Below are 23,479 nucleotides of genomic sequence, written 5' to 3'. Positions count from 1 at the left end.
TGGGATAGTGGAGACTTAGGTATTGAAAATTATTTTAAATTTATAATTCTAACAATGAAAAAGACCAATATCCAATTCCAGCAATTCTTTTCTATTACCCAGAAAGAAAGTATAATTTCAGAGTTCCTGCTGGCTTCTTTGCTGTTTGATTTTTTTTAGAGGGTGCATTTGAGAGTGTATCTGGGGCAGAGAAAATAGTACTGTTATTAAAATGCTCCTGAATCTCTTGAGGTGTCAGCTGTTTTGTCATTTATCTGTGAAGATGTGGTTTAAACTGTGGTAGACAGCAAGCTACAGATCTGTGACCTCAGTGTTAGGAGCAAGTCTTTCTACTCCACTCAAGGTAAGGTCTTGGGGTATGTAAGACAGTTTTATCTTTAGCTTTTTCCTCTCAAATTCCTGAGACATAAAACTTTTTTCAAGAGACAACAAACATAAAATTGTGGCCGGACTGCAGCAAGTGCTAAATTACTTTGAGGACCTGGGTATGCAGAGAACAGAAGGAACCTTCTGGAGTGTGGCAGGCCTGCCCACACTCAGCATCAGCAGCATGTGCAGCCTGCTTCTGCTCTGAGTTCTTCACCTCAAACATCTATTTCTGAGATCTGAAGACATTAGCACTTTGTATTTCCAGGGTCATAGAGAAATATCAACTCCAGCGTCCTCTTCTTTGCCCATAGAGAGAATAGGTAAGAGTCACCTGGTAAAACAAGTTCCCCAATGTTGGTGCCCCTGGTGGTCCATGTAGCGCCTGGTCCAGGAGAGGGTCAGAGTGGTTTCAGACTTGGCCCTAGGGAAACCTTCACAGTGGCAAAAGGAACATGGAAACAAACTATCCATGCACTGGTTAAGAATGGTGACTACTGCTAAATGGGTTTGTGTTGTCAAAGAAATGGGGCCCATGACACTCACCTCCAGCCTGGAACTCCACTTTCCAGTTGTGTGAGTCCACTGAGTGAATGGCCTATTTCAGTAATTGTAGAGGATGTTGTTTGGGCATGGGCAAGGATCAGTGCTCAGGTAAACCGGATCTGCAGGGACGATGTTTACTCTGTGTTCCCATTTTTCATGAACTTTGCTTTTTGAATTGAAAAATGAAATGCAATTAAAAACATTTCCATTTATAAAATGAAAAGCAAAGGATAATAGTTACTCTTGACATAAATTGTTTAATAAATCAGAGTGGCCTCAATTTAGTTTATACACACATTGCAGGAGCATAACACTAGCTTGAATGTGTACAGAAGTGAACAAATACAAAGGTCTGAGTTGTACTTCAGAGAGAGACTCTCTAGTGGCAGCAAACAAAAAAGTTCAGAATTTTTTTTCTGGAATACTTAGAGAATTTTACTATGGCCAGGGGGTAACTTAAGGGTATCATTATTATCTTAAATTCTGGCACTTGGCAAAAGTAAAGAAAGGCTGAGGTCATTATTTGTAGCAATGGTCCTTTGGGAACCACTAGAGTTAAGTCTTTTTGGAATTTTGCTGAAGGTCTGACATGACTTGGCCTAAGATTTGATGTATATTTTTTAAAGATGAATGGAATCACTTTAGGAAGTATGATGACTAGAACCCTTCAATCTTTTTTGTATAAATAAGACAATAAACTGCTTTTCAAATGACTTTCATAACAATATCCCTGAAATTCAAAGGACTATTTCCAGATCTAAAAAAAAAATCCATAAATTATCCTGGGGGGGAATTGGGGCCATCTGTAAAGTGGGATCAGTAGAAGGGGCAGGACACTACACTGAACAGTTGTAGATAAGCCTGCTGCTCCCCCAAAAAGTCTTCCCCGATGTTCCCTCTACTCCAGGGTGCACAAATGAGACAGGAGGTAAGGGCTGCCCAAAGCATCACAACGGGCTGGTCTAAGCTGCAAACCAAAATCTATCTGCAGGTCAGAATCCTGGGTATAAGGGAAGGCTTTAAAAATACCAGTGCTGGGGTTCTATCCAGATACCCAGAGCTGGTGGACCAGAATCAAGGTGGGACATGGGGCACAACCACACAGCAGGGCTGGGAGGAACCACTGCTTCTAAAACTCTGCGTCAAGCCCTGGCTGATGCAGCTCAGTGGACTGAGCATGGGACTGTGAACCAAAGGGTCACTGATTTGATTCCCAGTCTAGGATACATGCCTGGTGCAGGCCAGTTCCCCAGTAGGGGGCATGCGAGAGGCAACCACGCACTGATGTTCCTTTCTCTCTCTTTCTCCCTCCCTCCCTCCCTCCCCCACTCTCTAAAAATAAATAAAATCTTAAAAAAAAGGGCAACATTAAAAAAAATGACCTCTGCATCATGCTTCATTCTATGAAGAGCCAAGTATTAAAAGCATGACATACCTTTAAGGCATGCTCTTGTCATCAGTCAAAAGCTAAAAAAACCAAATTGATTCAGGCTCTCTTTGGCTCAGAACCAGGACCCATTTTGAAGTCATAGAAATGTCTTATAAGTAATAGGTACTCATAATATTTGCTAAATGAGCAAATGGATGGTTTTCAGAGAGCTCGATTGTACAATGTCCTGAAAGTTCACTGCTGTCCAGAGCACAGGAGTAGCTTAGAATATAGGCAAAGACCACCTGGTTGGGCCATTAGAACATGATGGTTGTAGTCTTGAGGCCAGGTCCATAAACATGACTTCAGCACAGCAACAGAGGCCATTATTACATGCTCATCAGGGCCTGAGCCTTTAGACCTCTGGAAGGGTGGCTCATGCAGAGGGCCACCTGGAGAAATGTCGAGGGTCCCGTGGGCCTTGATACAAATCCCAGGAGATATAGACTTGGCTATTTATTTGTGAAGAGGAGATGGATTTAAATCCATGAGATTGATGATGCTTAGACTCAAATACTCATTTGAGTGGTCTTAGCATACCATGTTATGAACTCAGAGGCCAATTTTTCATTGGGTAGGTACCCGGCTGCTATTTTGAATAAATCTTTAGGCTTTGATTTAGAAACAAAAAGCTTTTGAACTACTTTTCTGGTAAAAATGCAAACCATCTTTTGTTAAATGCTAGGATAAACTTCACTTTCCTACAGATGATAATAAAAACAAACAAAAAAACATATGGCACATAAGTGCTGTGTTTCTATTTTATTAAATCATCACAGGTAAATCATAATTAAGAAGAAAAAAGAGGGTAGACCAGAGAGTTGTGGTGGTTACCTGTGGAGCTGTGTGCTTCTCTGGGTATGGCACATCTCTGTGCAGTGACCTGGCACAACATATACACATGCCTGCAAAGGTGTGTTACACAAAACATCTCTATCACCTGGATGTAAACCTAGATGTGAGCATTCAGAAAATTAAATAAGAGCAAAATAAAAATCAAATGACACGCTGTAACTTAATTATGATATTCCTTATTTACAAGGACTAAATATTGTAGGCCTGCAAGCATTCAATTCATGTGTATGTTATACATAGATATTGAGTGCAACTAAAAGGGTGGTTGTTTATGGTAACTTCCCTTCATATGCAGACACTCCCCTTCAGTAGACATAAAGGTAGCATAGTTACATGGAAGACATCACAGTAAGTTTCAAAGAACCCCCTTGAGCCTCCAGATGATACAAATATAACAGTACATGGAGCACAGTTGTTTTGCACAGGATGAAGTTCAGGAAGATGCAATGTGATTGTACTGCTATGGGCCCAGGTGATCTTGTTTGTAAGGCTAAGGATCTGATCTGTTAGTCCCTCTCACAAAATGAAGGCTGAACCCCCTCCACCTCCCCGTGGGTTTTTAGGAACTGCAGGCTTAATTGCATGAAGACACTGTGACAGTCATTTTCCCAAGCTAAATTTCCTCACTTCTGGCTACTTAAGATTTTACTATATTTAAAGGAGTCATCATTTTGTGGCATTACTATTTTTTTAGATACAAAACCTACTCAGTGAGACTGTAGAACATCAGAGTGCAGAGAAGGGAACCAGGATGGTCCTGCCTGGAAGCCTGTGAGTCTTATCGATTTTTGGGCCAATTAAGGGCCAACTTTTGTTTACAGATGGCTGACCTACTAATATGACTCAGGTGGGACCCCACCGGATGGGTGACCCTTAGCAATTTAGTTGAAAGGCATTAATTACAAAAGCACAATATTTGCTTTTCTAAGTAAAAAAAAATTTCATTGTCCACCTCAAATTACAAAAATGATTCAAAGTCCCGATGATTGCAAGCAAACCTGGTTGCCAGATCCCCGGCTTCTCCATTCCAAGTCCTCCAAATGAAACTCGGTACTAAGAATAGTGGGCTCGGGAAAAGCTCTAGTGACAAAACCGTTGGTTGTAATTTGGGGTCACAGACTTGCCAAAATCATTAGGGATGACAGAAGGTCTTTGCTACCTACAACTGAGTTTGCCACTCTGCAGGGTGTGAGAAGGATTGGTTCCTGGAGATTAAAATGGAATCATGGAGCAGAAGTCCAGGGGAGTTCAGTATGACTCCCAGTTCTAACACTTCAACTAAATCCAAGAAATTCTGCACCAGGGATTTGTAGATCTTACTAAGAAATTTTCTAAAATCTTGGAGATTCTAGAATGTTGTAGAATGCATGTAGAAATGTTCTAGACACTACTTCCCAACAAGTCTCCATGGGACTCTGGAGCCCAGCAACATGCACTGCCTTTCCGGGAAAGAACAAGGTTTGGCTATTTTGTAAATATGAAACAAAGCAACTCAACAGCAGTCTCGAGTGTGAGTGATGGGCAAACCAAGCCCACCAGAAAGCCCAAATCATGTAAAAGGTGTTGTGTGGGAGGGGAACATAAACTCCTGACATTTGCTGAGACAACAGAAAATGCTGTGACTTCCAGTTGCCCTTTATATTGGTCCATTCAGCCCCAATAAGTGAACAAATCCCTGTTTACAGAACGGCACAAAATGACTAAGACCATGTATTCTACTTTGGGGCATCCCCCATCCTCTCATACACAGATATGTTTAAGCTGCTTCTGTTGGTGGGCCTGGGCCTTAAGCCCCACCTGCAATGCCCTATAAAGCAAAAAAACCAAATTCTCTTTAGAACTAGAAGGTCCACCCTTCTAATAGGAAAGACTTCCACAATCCCCTTTCACTTGTCCCAAAAGGCAGTCTTGCTCTTGGGTCTGCCCTTTTCTCTTCAAAGGTCAGGTACCAGCCAAACCAAACTGGATGGTTGACAGAAGAACTGACTGGTTAGTGAAAATGGCTGCACTGACACTCTCAAGTAGGCTCTGAGGGCTCACAGAAAGGTTACCTAAGCGGGCTGGGGCAACACACATGGGTGCCAGAGCAGACGGACACAGAGTGAGGAGCAGAGGGCAGAGGAGAGAGAGGGAAAACACCCATGCACGGCCGACCTTTTTTTGGACTGGGGCCTCTCCTAATGGCTGTCTTCCCCCCACACCCCCAAATTCTGAGCCAGCAGCTTTCTCTACTCTGGACCTGTGTGTCTGAAATGACCTTACAAGACAAAGACTGCAGTGGGTGTAGGGCAGAACTCCACACTGAGATAGGCCAAGACCTAGGTGAGAAGCAGAGGTCTCCCTGTTGACTGATTTCTCTGTCTCTGACACCCTCAGACACCCAGCAAGGGTGCTGGGAACGTGCCAGAAGAGGCAGAGCTTTTCATTGGTTTTCCTTTTCTTTTTTTTTAAATAGGGTCATTATGCATCCCTCAGAGCCAATGACTGAAATGCAAATCAACCCTTGCTTGGAATCTGGTCAACCCTAAAGCTCTGTATGTGGGAATATCCCTACGGCCCCCTGCCATGGTCTTCTCCAGGCAGTGGGCAGGAGAGCACAATTTCCAGGGAAGCTCTTGGAGGCAGATGGACATTGCAGGGTGCCTGTTTCAATCTAGCACCTGAGCTGGCATGCATCCTTGACTGGTGCTGTGCTGAGAGGGGCCTTAGAAGCTTCCTGACCTACAGAGCTTTCACAGGAACAGGACCCTGAATTTCAAGAAACATCTGAGTGCTCTGTGATAGGAGGATCATTGTCAGCTTACCTGGAGTGCCTCCAGCATGGGTCAGGAAAACATCTTAGCTAGTGGGCATCAGTCACCAGGTGGAAAAACACTTACCAACTGAGGTAAAAACGTCTCCTGGGCAAAAGACCCTAGGGAAAGCCAATTTCCCTGATGATGAAATTTTTGAGTAAACCATATATTCTAACATGAGACCATAGCAAAATCAATGCAGAGAAAATTCCTCAAACAATTGGACGTTGTTTTGCCAGCCCCTCTGTGAATCCTGCTTGGGTCAATGAGAAGAAACAATATAGGGCATAGAAACCAGCTATCCTGGCCCCTCTCTGAAAGCCTGGGAATCTTCTGCTGTCTCTGCCTGGAGCAGCCACACTAATGCCTACATGATGGTGGGTATATCTGTGTTTGTTGGTGACTTTTTCTTTTCTTCTTTTGAAGCTCAAGGTCATGAGGTTCTGGGCAATACAACAGTGCCTAGTTTGAAAGGTCCCAACCTGCAACATTCCAGTGGGATTTGTCTTTAACTTCGGAAGTCCATTAATGGAAGGTTTGCTGAGGGCACTAGCACAACTACCATATTTCCGGAGTGTCTGGGTTTGGAGGTTTCTGGGTGAGGATAGTGGGGGAGTCTCAACCATCCTCCTCCTTGCCAAGAGCGCTGTGAGGGCAGGCACTCAGGCTGGTGGCCAGGGCCCTGCAAAAGAATCAGAGAAAGACTGAGTCATGGCACCAATTGAGGCCCTTGTGGGCCCAGATACAAACAAGGAGGGTAGTGGCATTCAGAAGAGAATGGATCCACATCCCTAGGAAGGGGTTTGATGACTTCCCCAGTGCTGTGAGTGCTGGATGTTTGCTGAGTCAATCAAATGAATGCCCTTTCCTCAGGGCTTTCCTGAAGCATAAAAGAAACCATGAATCTTTTGAAATTAACTGGAGCCTTACTGGTCCAATCCAAAATGAAGAATGAAGAGAAAAGGTATCTGATTACAGTAAAGGGAGGAGGTTGCCAATGAAACAGCACTGTCCAGAGTCAATGAGAAAACAAGTAAAAACTTCACAGGGCACTCTGTGGTTCCCTGTCTGTGATTCTGGCTCCGTCCTTATTTACATATTGATATTGAATACTAATTAATATTTACATATTAATATATTACAGAGTTACAACTCAATATTCCCCAAAGGGTCTGAGATGAGAGGTCAGGACTAAACTGCTTGTTGAATGAGTTCAGATGAGCAAACTGCTATTTAACATTGGAGGGAAAGGGAAGTAAAGGGAGTAGTGTGGCTGCAGCACTCCCCTTTCTCCTGGCCGGTGGGAGCATGCTCAGAGGAATACAGGAATGTCTGGCTGCAATACTCAGCCACTGTTGCTGGTGCAGTCTGGTCTCCCCAGGGCAGTTCTGTGGGTGAGAGGATCATTTCATCACCCTGCTTCCCCTTCACAGTCTATTTTTTAAACCCTGCTTCATTATACTCAGGTTTCCGGAACAAGCCTCAAAAGCAAGCTTCTATACTCCCAAGATGCTTCACTTCCAGGGATTTGGCCTTTGAAATTTTTATTATTATTGGCATTTGAAATTAATTTATGGAAGTTATCTGACAGAATCTGTTTTCATATTCTGACCTTATGTTATGTTTCTAGGAAGAGCCTCTAAAATTCAATACTTGCAAACATGCTTAGACCTGAGGAGGCCATCTCCCCAGTGGGTTGGGGCTCCCTCACAGGGGCTTTCTCCTCTCCTCTGCTCCTGGTGAGGTCAAGAGGAGAGGGAACATCCTGGGCCTCTCTATTGTCATCTTTAAAAACAGGCTGCTTCTGACAAAGACAACACAGCTATATGTCATCTATGACAGAGACTGCATTCTCTGTCAGCAGGCATCTCTGTCCTTTGTAGTTGGAGGTGGGGACTTGCATTTAATCCCATATAATATTCCATTTTGAAATGCCTTCACTTCAAATTCCTTAACATTTCACATGGGAGAGGGAAGCAAAAACAAAAAAAAAAGTGAATGAAAGAGAAAGTAATGTTCAAAGATAGGATATTAAGTAAAAGAAAAATATCGAACCCCTCCACTCCCACCCAGGGAGGGCAGAGGTAGACAGAGTGATGCCAACTCTGAACAGCTGCATGGACCTCTGTAGCAAAGCGGCCTTTGAACATCTGTCTGAAAGCAGTGGCCCCAATAGCTGAGGGCAAGGGGTAGGCCACCTCCAAGCTGCAGCCCAAATCACAGTGCCCCCCTGCATTCCTCTAGTCCCCAACTTTCTGCTGGTATATCCTCAGCCTTTAATGGCTTCTGCAATGCCCACCGCACCCCATGATTAATGGGGAGGCAAACAGCTGTGGAATGAGGCAGGGGGCCACAAAAGGGACAATTCAACACACTCAGCCTCCTCCTCGCTGAAAACTGGGGGGTGAGGGGGATGGTGGTTCCTATTGAAAGGATACTTGAGCCCCACTTACCGCTTTTGTGTAAGAAGCATGAGGATATACATGAATATGGTGGTCCCAGAAAATCCAAGAATTTGATGCATGAAGCCCCAGTGCCGGAGGGAATTGTACTCCCCTGGTCTGCCTGGCCTGGTCATGAGCACCTGAGTTTTGTGGCTGATGTTGCCTCTAGAACCTGATGTGAGGGAGCCTAGTTTGAGACCATTCCAGGACTGGGTCAAACCACTGGCTGAGGGGAAAAGAAAGGGCAGTTGGGTTAGAGGGTCAGCTAGCTGTGATAGTGGCTGCTTGAGTGGCTTGCAGATATAACAGCCCCTGCCTGGTGGGGGAGAGTGGTGTTTTGGATAAACCAAAAATCTGAGCCAGAACATCCCACTTCCACATTTATTGAGACAGTGATTGGTGTCTGTGCTGTGTCCCACTCTCGCAATGCTGTTAATGAAAGACAGCTTGATGTTCTCCATGTCATCATCATCTCACATCCCTTCCACCTGTCAGCCCACGAACTGGTATAGCCAGGCCACCTGCAGAGGGTTTTCAGCCAGCCCTGAATCTATAGATGTGGCTCTCTGTCAGTGCACACAGGGAAGGACCTGGACTAAGAAGACAAGAGAGGTCAGCAGAGGAGGCGGCACTTGTAGTGCTTGCCTGTCCTCTGGGTCCTAAACCTCGAGAATCCCCTGGTTCTCCACCCTTTTTCCCCTCAGCTTTTGTCTGCTCTTCCTCCCCTATCTGTTTTATTCACCAGCCCCCTGGACAACAACGCCTTCCTGAGCTGAGGCCTTGGAGGCTCTGATTAAGGCAAGCGGTCAAAGGCTGGGCCCAGCACATGCTGGTCTTAGTCTTATCAGCCCATCTCAAGATCTTGCTCCTCCAGGCTTGGGCAACCAAAAGGGGGGCAGCTCTGAGTCCACTGGCTCCCTGAGGCTCCCAACACAATAGGGCAGGCAACAAAGACATTTTCTGGGACAGCAGGTGTTGAGTCAGATTCCACCCAGAGTGCAGGAGCAGAAGAAAGGCGAGGGCTGAGTTCCCTCAGCAGCACAGACATGCAGGGGCAGAAGGAGAAGTGTGGGCAGAGCCCTTGGGAAGGGAGGGTAGAGCCGTAGGAAGGGGAGGGCACATTTCAGTGAGGTGTTAGCCATGGAAGGAGGTCTGTTAGTGAATTTACATACTTGTCCCCAAGAGCAGGGTGGTTGGGAAATCTGCTGAAGTGCTGGTCTTACCTTGCTCAAATACTGCAATGAGACCTTTATGTATTTTAATCTGAAGGTAAAGAACATAAAATCAAATGAATACAGCCAGCACACCCATAACCCAACTTGATAATGAACACAGAGTGCTAATAATACATTTATTCTTGGGCTCTCCTGAGTACTGTCACAGTCTTAGAGATCATTAGGAATTGAAAATTCACTTAAAATTCGACTTGGCAGGACAGAATTATAGCTGCTGTCACATTTATAAATGTGAAATGAAGGAGACATTAGCATTCCTAGGATGTATAAAGCAGATGTTATTGGGAACCTTAGAGACACTGGCAGTACTCACCACTGTATCCTTTTTTCCTGCTGCCCAATATTTCCAGATGGATTTGTTGTAAAATATAGTCAAAGATAAGAGTTTCTGAGACAAGTATTTGGAATTCAGTGGAGGACCTAAAAAAAATCAATACCCTCCAAGTGTGTGTATGAGTTTACATATCTCTAAGTTTCCTTTTCCATGTTTCTGAGTTGTACAGTGTGTTAATTCAGTATTAGTGTCACCTGTGATTGACAGTCCCCAGAAAATAAGCACCAGGCATGCTGTGCACAGGGCAACTCGGGAAGGGGACTCTGTAATGGTGAAATTGGACCATATGTTTGCCCTCACTCAAAAAGCAGCAGGATCTCAGCAGTCATGCCTAGTCATAGAGGGGACCTAAACTTTTCTGTAATTTGTGACAGGTTTTCTCAATTAGCCCATCTTATTTCCTACATGGGTTTTTCTTAGCAAATGCTGCCTCTTTCTGCATCCAGTCCATTGCTCTGCACCCCCAACCCTCAAATGCTCTTGAATTTAGCATCACTGGACCACAATCAAATCCAGACAAAGGACATTTATCAGTGACACAGGCTGCTGTCCGAGTGGTCACATTTGTAAACTTGGACTGTCTGCTGACCACGCCTGACAAGGTTGGCACAGTGAGCACGGCTGGTTTCTAAGACTAGTGGTTCAGATGCCATTGGAACAACCATTGACATACTTTTAAGTGGGGTTCTTTTCTAATCTATTGATGAAAATTTATTGCTCCCAACAAAAAGTCATTTGGGGTTAGGAATTTCAGGATAAATAACCAGTTGTGGTGACCCAGCATCATTCTCTGTCTTCCTGATTTCCAACCACTGTTAACTACTCCTTCTTACCACAGTGATTGTGCTTGAGGGCACAAGAAGTTCTTGGGAGGTGTTAATTGCTGGTAACAGAGTAGAATGTTTTCTGTGGGTCCTCTAGATAATGTGGTTATTAAATTTCCTATTTCTGCCCCAGTACACTGTGCTGTGGGGCCATTTCCTGTCACAGAAAACACCCACACATAATAACTCTCTTCATGTGTCTTCCTTGAGCTGAGGCCGTCCAGTTTGTCCAGGCACCATGCCATGGAACTTCTCCAGGGTGAGCAAAGGGGGTCTCACGGAGAAGCTCCTTGACCTCTCTCCCCTGCAGCCCTCTTGGCCCTCGTTATGCTGGGCATAGGGACACCCGATTGGTAGAAACCAAGAAAACAGATGGTGCAGCTAACAATGGAGGCTTGTTTGTAATTGCTGATGAGGACTGGTTAGCATCTCTCCCCAGTGTGTCCCCAGATGCAGCCTGGTGTGGTGTGCTGCACCAAAAAGAATGTCTCAATAACCTCCAATCCATGGGTAACTTAAGGAGATACAAAGGCAAAGACAGTTGGGGGCTACTTTAATTACTCTATGGGGCTACAATATCACTTGCCCTTGACGCACATGTAATGCTACCAAAGGGCAGAGGCCTGCACTTAGAACATATGTGTTGGCTGTCAGCTTCCTGATACATCCCTGAGGGTGAGCATGAGGTAGCAAGTCTCCTGGGCAGGCTGGAAGGCACCAGAAGAGAGCACTATGCTTGGAGATGAGGGGCAGAAAGATAAAAGGCATGTGATGTTTGGCATATGGGGGAAAGACACAAAGCATAATTATTTCATCCTTTCATCACTGGCTATCTGATGTGTGTCAGGTGCTGTTCTAGGCTCTGGGCTATAGCAGTGAAGAAAGCAGATGAAGCCCTTACCTCTGGGGCTTTGGTGGAGGAGTTACTGGCATGTATTCTAATGAGGCAATGTCATCCCCTGGGAGGCAAAAGTATCTCACTCCTTATGTGCATAAAGCCCAGAAATAAGTATAGTAAATAAACAAATAGGATTTCTGTGGTGTTTCAGGAAGGGGACAAATTAGGAAATAAAAATGTCTCAAAAGCTTCCATGGTGGGGCAATAATGAAAAAAAAATAGATTGATAGACACTGTTTTATGGGGTTAATATATCTTAAACATAATATTTTTTTAACAGTTAAGGGTGCTGGGAATCAAGAATCGGCCCTGCTCACACCTAAAAACATCTGGGCAGGACCCTTCTGGGGAGAGCCCTTCAGGTGTAACTCATATGCCAGTGAGCCACTCAGAGGCTCAGACAGAGCAGGAGCCCAGAGAATCTAGAAGTCTCTTTTAGAAAAAGATGCCTTACTTCTTTGGGCTCGCGTGACTTCTCTGATACTTGGAATATCAACGAGGACTTAACTGAGCAAAAAGGGAAAAGGACTCATGACGTGGACAAGTGTGGTGATTGCTGGGGCAGGGCATAAGGGTATGAATAAACTAAATAATAATGAAAAATATAAAGATTAAAAAAACACAGGAAATAATCTTGGTTGAAGATTTTCTGTGTTCCATAAAGCTCTGTGTCATGGAGGCTCGTGAAGAGCTGCAGGGTCTTCTGTGGCATGTTTTCTCTGTTGTACTCACTGGGAGCAAAAGAGCAAGGTCTTAAACCAAGCTTCTCATCTCCAAGGAAAGTGCCATCCAGGACTGTCACCTGGGATAAGCTGGACAGGGGTGGGACAAGAGAAGTGGCTGCCTCTATTGGGTTCTTGTTACTGAACAGTGTGGAAAATGATGAACTGGTTCAAGATAATTAGGAAGGGAATGATTTTGAGAGCTGGCATGGATGAGAGAGAGAAACAGTGGGACCAGAGTTTCAGCGTTGGGAGAGTGCTAAATATCCTCCCAGCAGGAAGGCAGACAGCAAGGGAGCTCAGAGAGCTGTCTGGGTTATTCAGACCCCTCGGAATGGCTCTGAGGAAGGGAAACAGGTGCAGCTGTGGAAGGGATAAGCGTACACACTCAACTCAACCACTGGCAACCCAAGATCAGTGGGAATTAGCCAGCCTAATTAACATTTCTGAATGGCCCAAGAATGGCTTCCAGTATTTCCAACCTCTGGCAGTGGCCCTGGGCTCAAGCTTCCTCTTTTTGGTTGTGGTCTTGCCCATCCACTTTGTTTTTGAAGCAGAAAGCTAGGACAGCTGGACCAAATGCGGACAGGGAGATAGAGTGTATGTGTTACGTGCCTGCACGTGCATAAGCACTTGTGGCAGTCAGGGAACTAAGCAGCATGTGGAACATCCATGAAAAAACTTCCTGATATTTTTCTCTTCCCCTCCACACTATAATATACTCTATAGATATCGAAACTAAGATTAAGTAGATTATAAATTTAAAATTAAATCCTGTTGTCAACTTTTTTGATAAGCCCTCGCTGAAGAAAGAGGTTTCCAGACCCCCTCACTATCTCACAGAAACACCAAAAGTTCCAGTTGCATCTGACCAAAGTGATGGCTATTCATTTTACCAGATTTAATGCACATTTTAAAACAAAAACAATACCAAAATGTTTATAGCAGCAATATTCATAATAGGTTAAAAAATGGAAACAGCTGACATTTCCATCAACTGATGAAAGAACCAAAATGTGGTCTACTTTTACAATAGACAATAAAAAGAAGTGAAATACTGATACAGGCTATAACTTTGATGAACATTGAGATATGCTAAGTGAAAGAAGCCAGTGACCAAAGACCAGATACTGTATGATTCCACTCATGTGAAATGTCTAGCAGAGGCAGATTCATGGAGACAGAAAGTAGGCTTGGGTTGCTTAGGGTTGGGGGTGTGGGACAGGGTGAATGAGAACTTGACTACCAGAGGGGTTTTTTTTTTTTTTACGAGGGATAAAAATGTTCTAAAATTACATTGTGGTGATGGTTGTACAACCTTGTGGATGTATGAAAAACTGAACTGTATACTTGAAATGGCTAAATTGAATGGTATATGAATTATATCCCAATAATGCTATTTTTAAAAAGGGAAAAATAACATAGAGGTAGTCTGGGTAGCTACTGCTACTATTTTTCCAAAAGTGACACAACAGAAGTGGCTCTGAGTTCTAGGGGAAAACAAACACCCTATGCACACCCAAGGAGGCAGAGGGCTGGGGCAGCTAAGCAGCTGCCCCCAGCAACATTTCTCCTGTGCTGCACTAAACACTCAACCATCTTCAAGGCAAAGAAAATGGGGCCACCCATCAGATGACACATTACCCTTCTTCAAGGTCATCTTTCAGGTTTATTCTAACTTGCCTTCATCTGTCTTGGTAAAAAGTCAGGTGTGGCATTCGGCAAGGTGGGACTGCAGTGGAGTGTCCCCAGGACACACTGGGATTTTCTATGCAGCATAGGAGTGTATTTTAAATTCCTATAATCAATAGCTCAAGAAATGTAGCAGTTAAATTGTGGTGACTTGTAGGAGAACAATAAGTTCTATTTATTTGAGGAAATGTTAAGGAAGCAATGGAACTAACTGTTAGTTTCATTGATAAAGCTGTCTTATTGTTTTCAGACATTCAGGAAGCTATTTGGCTCATAATTAAGATATTTTCTATGTGTGAATTGTTCCTATGTGCTCCATTTACATTATAACAGGAAATATTTTGGTTAACTTTCTGTCAACTTTTCAGTTACCTGTGCCATTAGTGGGTGTGCATTGTCAATATATTCTATAAAGTAGTCCTTTCTGCCTCTGGAGAGGAACTTTTGCTTTTGCCACTAAAGAGCTCATCCTCTCCTTGCCATTGTTTTTTTCTCCATAAGCAGGGGTCCTGTTCAGAGTGGGACACAATGAGTCTTGTTTGCAGAAACGTAAGCACTTGACTCCCTGGCCGTTGATATGACCAGCACTTGACTAATGAAAAGAAAAAAAACAAAAAACCCTCCTCAGTTCAAAACTGCCAAAGAGATAAATCTTGCTTCTATGAGGCAGATTGTGGGGGCAGTGTGCATAAAATTGTAAATCTCCACACAAATGCAAGGAGCTATTACTGCTCATAGTTTGTTTGGAGACCATTTTACAAGAGTGAAACAGTGCCAAGGAACCTCACTCTCAAACCCTAGCTCTTCTGGATAATTGTGAATCATTTAAAGTCTCTTCAAGCAATGTTCTGGTGTACTAGACGATACTCATCTACCAGATTCTTCATGCCAGCTCACTGGTTTTGAAGAACCACCAAGTTCTGGAATGATCCTGAAGGATCTTCAGGAGTGGGGGAATATGCGACCTGCTCTGTCTTTTCACCCTTCTTCCTTCCCCCACCACACAAAATCTTCCCCCATACAAGAGCTGGTGTCACTGTGCTCCCCTTTACACTGCTCAGCCGGCTGCGTCAAGTCTTTGGTCATGGTCTGCCTTCTGTGGCACTGGGGTTGGGTGTCATCACTGGACCCTCTCTAGTTGGGCCCATCAGGGAAGGTTCAGGGGGAACATCTCTGGAATTGCCACATATTCATGCAATTAGTCAAACATGCCAAGGAATAGTAATATATTTAGTCTCCCTGCCACCCCTCCTATAAAACATCCTCCCCACAGAACCCAGAGTGACCTTTTTAAACAAGAATCTATCATATCACTTCACTGCTTAATACTCTCTAAAGCTGTCATCTCACTAGAGTAACAGCCCATTACTCTGGGCCCACAAGGCTCTTCTGACTTTCCTTATCCCTTCATCCCTTTCTTGTTCTGTTCCTAACCACAAGGGGCTCCTCATTGTTCCTGGACGATTCCTCCTCAGGACCTTTGTGTTTCTTGTTCTTTCATGTCTGGGATGCTTTGTCCCCACCACAAATTCTAAATGCATCTCTCCTCATCTTGTCATGTCTTCCTCAAATGTTCCTTCTCAGTGAGGCTTCCCTTATTCCCCCAATTTAAAATGCACTCCACCCCAGTGTTGTTTTCTTATAGGCACTCATTGTTATTCTCTGCTCTTTTTCTTCCTTAGTAACCCTCAATATTCTCAACATTTATGAAATGAGTGTCTGAAGGCCTGACTCCTCACAGAGTTAAGTGATGATCTGATGAGTAAGGGGCTACAATTCCAATGTATTCAAGCTGTAGCAAAAGGGTGTGCATGTGTAGTGTCTCAGGACCGAAGCGACATCAGGTTAATATAAATATGACTTCGTTATTCACCAGCTTTTGGGTAATTGGGGTAAAGAGGCACAAGAGTCAAATTTCATGGCCATGGAGTGCCCATTTTTGGTTTCTCTTCCTTTCTTCTCTGTGGTGATCCCTCTCCTGTGGGACTCTTGCCCCTGGTGATCCAGCTAACAACCCCCTGGTCAGGAGCTGACTTCAGAGAGCACACGCCTGAGATGTCAAAGAGGGCTCTGGCATTAACTAGACTTGGACTGTTTCTCTAGCTACTTCTTGGAGCCCTAGGGATGTAGCTAGGGAGCAAGGTTTCCCTAACTACCATGCACAGGCTCACGCTGGCTGCAGGGTCTGCCCAAACATACATCAGCAGCTACTACACAGGCAGCCTGCATCTATTGGCTCTGCCTGAGGTTAGGGCTGGGGGAGTAGAACCTCACAGTGAGTCCTGGAAGACCCACAGTGGCTTTCTTCACCATCAAGCAACCTCACTGGCGAGAAGAGAGATATTCGTTGAGTGTCAACCAGGGGTTAGCAGCTGAGCGCTGTGGGCAGGGACCTGGCATTAGGGTGGCAGGTAGGTGGATTTACTGTCTCCTGTTCTTGAAGTCGTCAAAAAGTAGGGTTCTGCCTAGTCTTTCTTGGCACTCTTTACAGTATGCTACTAGGTTTCTTAGGGCTGAGAAATTGATTTTGGCCATGTTGAAGCTGTAAATACTTTAGGTATTTTAAAAAATAAAGTTGATTGGCATGTTTCTAATTTTTAAGGGATTTTTTCAGCCTTTTGAGGGAGTTTAAAGGCTAATGGGGAAAATGGAATCAACTTTTTTTCTTTATTATGCTGTTTAGAGGTTTAATTTCCTGTTTATCATCATAGAGCCCTCTGGGAAAAAAAAGTGTAAAATATTCTTTCTTTTTTCCATCAGCAGACCTAAATGCTGGTAAGAGAGGCTCCATTTGGCCTCTGTTTTGGTTTGGGTTTTGCTAAACAGAAAATCAAGCAAAGCCATGGAGTATTGTAGGAACCACCCTAACAGCTGAGGTTGTACATGTTCTACCTACTAGAACCAGAAAGACATAAGGAGCACAGCCATGGTTCAACAGGAGTGTAAATCTAGGGTGTCAGAAGCTCCAGGCTCTTCCGAAACAAACTCTCAAGGTTATTTCCAGTAAGCTTTAATTAAGAGTCATTTTCAAAAACTGACTGAGAAAAGTTCTTGGTACCTGCTGGCCATCTCTTGGCAACTGCTGAAGTATTCCCAGAGGCCATAATTAGCAGCTAGGCAGGGAGGAAGATGCCACTTGCTCTTAAAACCCTGCAAGGACTGTGAAACCAGAACTAAATGAAGACAGCAATTCACAGAAAAAGCAGCATCTTCAAGTTCTTGCAAAGGAACAAATTAAATGTAATGTCAACACTTTAGAATACATAATCTTAGGTCTCTTCTTTTTCTGGAAACCTGCCCTGGAGCAGGAGTGTCCCTGTACTGGTTATGAAAGGGGTCCTTTTTCCCTTTCTTCTCTTCCTACATTTATTGGCCTTTATATTCTTCTTGTCCAGGACTTCCTAGTTCTCAGATGTCTCAATTCTTAGCCAATGTGAGAAAGTTAAAAATTGGCCGGCAGGCTGCTTAGTAGAATATCTAACACACATTAGGCGAGTTTTCATTCTCTCCCAGACTCACAAGGCAGATGGCATAGCCCATCTCAGGAAAATGTCAACCCAACTGCAAACCGTTAACTGACTGTTTTTTTTTTTTTTTTTTTGACATGTAGTTATAATTTGGAGCTAACTAATCTGGGCTTATTAATCATTAGCCATTTTTGGTGGTTCACAAGTATCTGCTTTTCCCTAACAAGACTTCAAGCTCCAGAAGGGAAGTAAAGGCAGAACACAAGGTCTCCAGAGCCTTCTGTGTTTCCTTACAATTCCTGGGCCAGTCCTCCTCAGTGGAAGCTGCCAAAGGAGGGGAGGGGAGGTCCAATTCAGAGAGGGTGACATTTGACAAGGGGCACCACAGTTTTCTATCAGATCTAGTTTAAAAAATGTTTGTCTCATCCTTTTCTTGCCTTCCAAAGACGACGTTGAGGTGAGTAAAAGAATTTTAAGGGGAAAAATGATGAATAAGCACAAGACAAAATGAATACTAAATAGGGCAACTGAGAATACTCTTCTCTTTAAAGCCCTGAATAACATTTATAAAAGCATCCCAAACCAAGTGTCAGTTATTCAAACTGCATCATCCATTCTGTGGATTAACCAGGTATTCTCCACGGCAGTTTTGGCCATACTGCTGATCATTAGTCTGCTTTCACTAGAAGACCAGAAAGTGAGGGGGAAAGGTGAATCACAATTGCAGGTGTTTGTTCTGTATCTTGCATCAGGCCTAACACACATCTGAGGTCTGGAGACACACTTGTACTGCTTAAAGCAACAGTCTGACTCCTTTCTGTCAGCATTTCTATTTTACTCCTGTTGTGTATATTATAAGAAAGAAATTATATGCATAATTCACTGAAGATTTTACAGCCTATTATAGATAGAAGAAACATACACACAGGACAAAGACTTGCATAGGCTAAGAAAAATTAAGATATAAGTAATGACAAGTGAGATGGCACTAAAGTGAGGACATTAACATAAACATTACCATGATGCTTTGATTTAGGACAGTGGTTCTCAGTCCTGCTTGTATATTTAAATGCCCTCAGGAGTTTTAAAAATAAAGTCCCCAGGGCCACAACACAGCCCAGACCAGGAAATCCAAGTGTCTGGTGAAGGCATGCAGCATCGAGATTCCTATGGCTTTGCAGGTGATCCAATGTGCAGCTGGAGCCAGCACCAGTGGTTTAGCAATGGGATAGTGGGTGGTTAAAAAATTCCTATGGATGCTTCATTGCATTTTCAAGTATAATACATTAAAATATTTTTTTAAATGTCATATGCAAAGAGGGACAGAATTGAGCCTTATGTAGGAAGAAAGATTTGGGCTGAGTCTGGAAAGATTACTGGGGTGGAAGGAACGTGCATACAGGGCACCCAGTTGCAGAGAGTGTAGCTACACCTGTCCAGCTACAACCTGAGGGCGTGGAGCTGGGTGGCCCTGGGTTCCTGAATAGACAGTGCCACAAGAGAACTTGAATTTAACAGTAACTTCTGGATTATCTGAATGGAGTTGAGCTTTAGTTCTGGTCTTCAACTGATATTAATAAGCCAGCAGCCATGGCTCTGATTTATAGGACTGTCCTATGGAGTGGGCACTGGGCCAGCATTTCCCCATGTTGTGGCCCTGGCTTGGACCTCTCCTTCCAGGAAACAGGCTGCTAGGAGACAGACCCAGAGTCTTCCCATAGTTTCTGTGAACCTAATATAATGATTTTTTTGTAGAAAAACATTTCAAGTCTTTTCTGTTAGGTAGATAAGCATAATAAACCTTTCTGTGCAATTCCTGAGCATGAGAATGAAAATTTGAAACTTTGTACAATAGCAGCAGTGGCAGCAGCATCCAGAGACAAACTCAGACTAATCTGCATTAAGCTCCAAACGTGATATGTATTAAACGTGGCAGAATCTGATAGTGCCTAATGAGGAATTTTCTGCCACTTGTTCTAAATCCTGGAGCCTTTACAATATAGCCTAACATGAAGGAGCAAGTGTTTCTGACCATATCTTGGAGAAATCACATGTTGTCTCATGAGAGGCTAAAAAATAAACACACGTCTGTGCTCCCTCTGCTGGGAGCAAAATTAAAGCAGAAGGGACAACAAACAGTACTGGCATCTTTAGCAAACAGTCAATGCTCGTATATGGAGAAGAATACCCCTCATTTTTCTTGGTTTTAGACATTCTTTGAGAAATAAATCCATCTTGATCAACTTCTGACCAAAGCACTTAGAAATTCTTAAAATACATATTAAATTAGACATATCTATAATCCTCAATTACCAATTGTTAGCTATAATCGTAACATGATTTGGGGATCATTTATTAATAGACACAAGTGGATTCCTCCAAGATATTAAGGTCCAGACACAATCTGTAAAGCAGTTCTGTAAAAAATAATCTCAAGTCCAAGCTAAAGTTTCTTTTTTCTCCTTTTGTTTTATAAGAGTATCTTCTAAAAAGTAAAGATTTACACTATTTATCTTTTCTGATAATGTCAAGCATTATACTTGATTTTCCAAATCATTAGCATGCAGAATGACCTCATGGTGAACAGATGCACTTGGCTGTGAGCTGCAGTGATTACATCAGTCCCTCCCAGTAGTAGAGGGTACCCATTCCAGTTAACCCTTTAAAGGCCTTGCTGCTGGCCCCCCTTCCTTGGAAACATTCTTCAAAGTATGCACTTAGTCCCTCCCCCAAAGTATGTGAAATGCACATACATACATGCACAAAACATACATACACACGTATGGACATACATACACAAACACTCAAATGTGTGTGTTAACTACAGCCAATATTTTAACACTGGCTACCACTTAGAAACTTGCTGGTCAATAAGGAAGGAATCAAAAGGAATGCAAATTACAGGGCTAGGTTAAAAAGCAGCTCAAATACTGATTATAGAGCGGGTAAATCAAAACAAGTAATGGGCGGAATAGATATGAGGTAGATGGTATTTTAAAACAACATTTTTGGACTGGCAAAATAGGTTTTTACATAAAACCTCTTAAAAAAACGCTGAACACCCGCCTATTAGCCAAACAACAAAAACCCCCCATTGCATCAGTGGTTGACAGTGAACCATGAATAGAGGCATATTTACTTGGCCACTGTGACCATCAATGGCTGGCTTGGGTGACAAGCAACAGCCCTGGGGCAGGAGAGTCTGAGGAGAGGGCATTTTCCAACAGTGGCCTCTTTGGGCACAGGCCCCTCTCACTTAGTACATCTCTTACTTATAGCAGGAACTTAAAGGCTGGCATTAGAGTCCTTCCCTTTAAAAATGTGGGTGACTGGCTGTGACAAACCCAGTGTGGAATGAATAAGCATTCAGGTTATTCTCCCTCTATGTTAACAACAAAGGTCCTTGTAGTAAGGATACAAAGAAAACCTGAGAGCCCCTACTTGCTCAGATTGTGCATATGCATGTGAGCAGGAGCCGAAGGCCTGGCTTTGATGACACTGCTGGCCAGGATGGTCTGACTGGGTCTTCAGTGCACAGTGGGATCTTAAGTCACTTGTTGGGGCTCAATTTTTCCATTTGGCTTGTTGTTGGCTAGTTCTTTGTTAATCATTGTGGTGGACAGATATGCAAAACGTTAAAAGAGAACATTATGCCCAAACTTAAATTGTATTCATGGATTGGTGTGATATACCTATATAAAAATTTTTATCACTCTACACCAAATACTCTAAACCCCAAACATTATGAAATGTGACACTGATGTTAATAACTTGAAAAGAGAAAGAACCAGCATTTGTCTTGATATCCTATATTTGGTTTCATGTTCCTTTTGTACAAGTTCCAATGTCCACTCTTAGGAGCAGTCAGAATGTTTATCTGTTAAGTGACTTTGGCAAATGCAATGTTCTTCTAGAAGCTTGTTAGCAATTGTCTCCAAACTGCAGGTCTTAAAAAATCCAAATTACTCCTAGAGTCTCACTTAAGATGTTACCTACACACTAACTTATTTGAATTTATTTTAGATAATGATAAACTTTTAGAAGAAAATCAAACAAATTTATATAGAGGCTAAAATATACCTAGAAAATAAAGTTCATCAACATTTGTTTTAATAATCAAGAGCCTTAAGAATGTAACAGTTGAGTTGATGAATGTCATTATTTGTTTTTTAAAGATTTTATTTATATTATTTTAGGGAGAGTGGGAGGGAGAAAGAGAAGGAGAAAAACATTAATGTGTGGTTGCCTCTTGTACTCCCCCTACTGGGGACCTGGCCTGCAACCCAGGCATGTGCCTTGACTGGGAATCGAACTGGTGACCACTTGGTTTGCAGGCCGACACTCAATCTACTGAGCCATACCAGCCAGGGCTAGTTATTATTTAATTTCTTTCATTTTAAGAAACAAAAAGCTTTCTCAAGATTTTAAAAAAACAGCCTTGGCTAGTATGGCTCAGCAGGTTGAGTGCCAGCCTACAAACCTTCAAACTGAAAGGTCATTGGTTTGATTCCTGATCAGGGCACATGCCTGGATTGCAGTCCAGGTCCCCAGTTGGGGGTGTGCAAGAGGCAATGGATCAATATTTCTCTCTCTCTCTTTCTCCTATCCTTTCCCTCTCTCTAAGAAATGAATAAAATCTTTAAAAAACAAACAGACAGACAAAAAGCACTGACAAATTTCAAGTCCCAAAATATGAGGGTGGAAGAAGCAGAATGGTATCTTTAAAAAAATTAGCTTTGCTACAGATCTTTTATGTGCTTTCACCAAAAATTATAAACAGTTTTAAACCTCTGCCTCAACTGGGTACAAAATCTTCATTTCCCTTGAAACTGACTTCTCTTTTGCTAGTTTTAGATAGAATGTTGGCAGATTGTATGAAAGAATTCAATTCACAGCTGTTCTACTTTTTTAATGTAGGAAACATTAATCAAAGCTTGAAGTTATAAGCTTTTCTCATGTAGTTTAGTATTCCAATTCAACTAAGATCAATAGAGGCCATCTCTGTGTTTCTTGATGCCTCACCAGGAAGCAGAGGCATGATTATGTAAATTGTGCGGCTCTGGTACCACAGCCAGCTTGCTTATCTCCCAGGCCTTCTGCCTGATGCTCCTGGCTCCCTGTGCTAGTGCAAGCCTCTCCCTCTTATCTCCCAACAAAGCTGGGAGAGGCAAGGATTGAAGCCAGTGATGTTAAACAATGATGCATGACTGATTTTATTTGTAAGTGGTTTATTTCACTGAATTTAATTTTTTTCACTTTGTGTGGAAGATATTTGTTAACAAGTCAGAATAGGAAAAGGAAGGTCGTATTCAGAGACAATCAACACAGGTTAGAAATCTGTTAAGCACTCTAACAGTTGTGTTTACACTAGTGGAAGAAGGAAGGCCTTCATTGAGAATTTCAACATGCATTGACCAAATATCCCATTTGCTTTCTGAAAGGCAATTAACCGGTAATTACATGCAGAAATTTAAAAGTAATTCTCTTCTTCGAAAACAAAACCCCACAGTAATCATACAATCAATTTAAGTGGCAGTACACATTTCCCCCCCAAAATTGTTAATATAAGAAGAGTAAAACCTAAAAACAAGAACATTCATGGAAAATTCTGAAATTTTCCATTTGCCTAACCAATGAAAATGATTGTAAGCCAGTTTCTAAACAGGTTCCACACCAGGTGCTGCTCTTGTCCATGTGACACAGGCCACTACAGAGAGAAAGCTAGCAGGCTGCACTGCTGTAATGATGGACCCAGGATACTGTCCTTCCACTTCTCCATTAATCCCTGACCCAACTATCTGGGCAACATAATCCCCATTTAGCATTAGTATCAACGGCTTCGACTGTGAGGAACTCTTTTTTTGATAAGTAA

General features: G+C 42.9%; 1 protein-coding gene across 3 annotated transcripts in view; it reads right to left on the bottom strand.

Annotated features, from left to right (window-relative positions):
* Positions 1 to 5,626: 5,626 nt before the first annotated feature.
* The window catches only part of RALGAPA2 (Ral GTPase activating protein catalytic subunit alpha 2), a 369,400-nt gene continuing 351,547 nt past the window's right edge, over positions 5,627 to 23,479 (bottom strand). For 2 of the 3 annotated variants that reach the window (XM_036009474.1, XM_028523690.2), the window contains one exon: positions 15,818 to 17,931. In XM_036009474.1, coding sequence (XP_035865367.1) covers positions 17,807 to 17,931 — 125 coding nt within the window. In that variant the 3' untranslated portion in view covers positions 15,818 to 17,806. Of the gene's footprint in view, positions 6,674 to 9,658; positions 9,699 to 15,817; positions 17,932 to 23,479 lie in introns of those variants that run through there. The other variant, XM_036009475.1, reaches the window with a different exon arrangement.

This window comes from Phyllostomus discolor, chromosome 9 (genome assembly GCF_004126475.2).
Source record: "Phyllostomus discolor isolate MPI-MPIP mPhyDis1 chromosome 9, mPhyDis1.pri.v3, whole genome shotgun sequence".
Taxonomy (NCBI): Eukaryota; Metazoa; Chordata; class Mammalia; order Chiroptera; family Phyllostomidae; genus Phyllostomus; species Phyllostomus discolor.
This window is presented reverse-complemented; position numbering and strand designations above follow the sequence as displayed.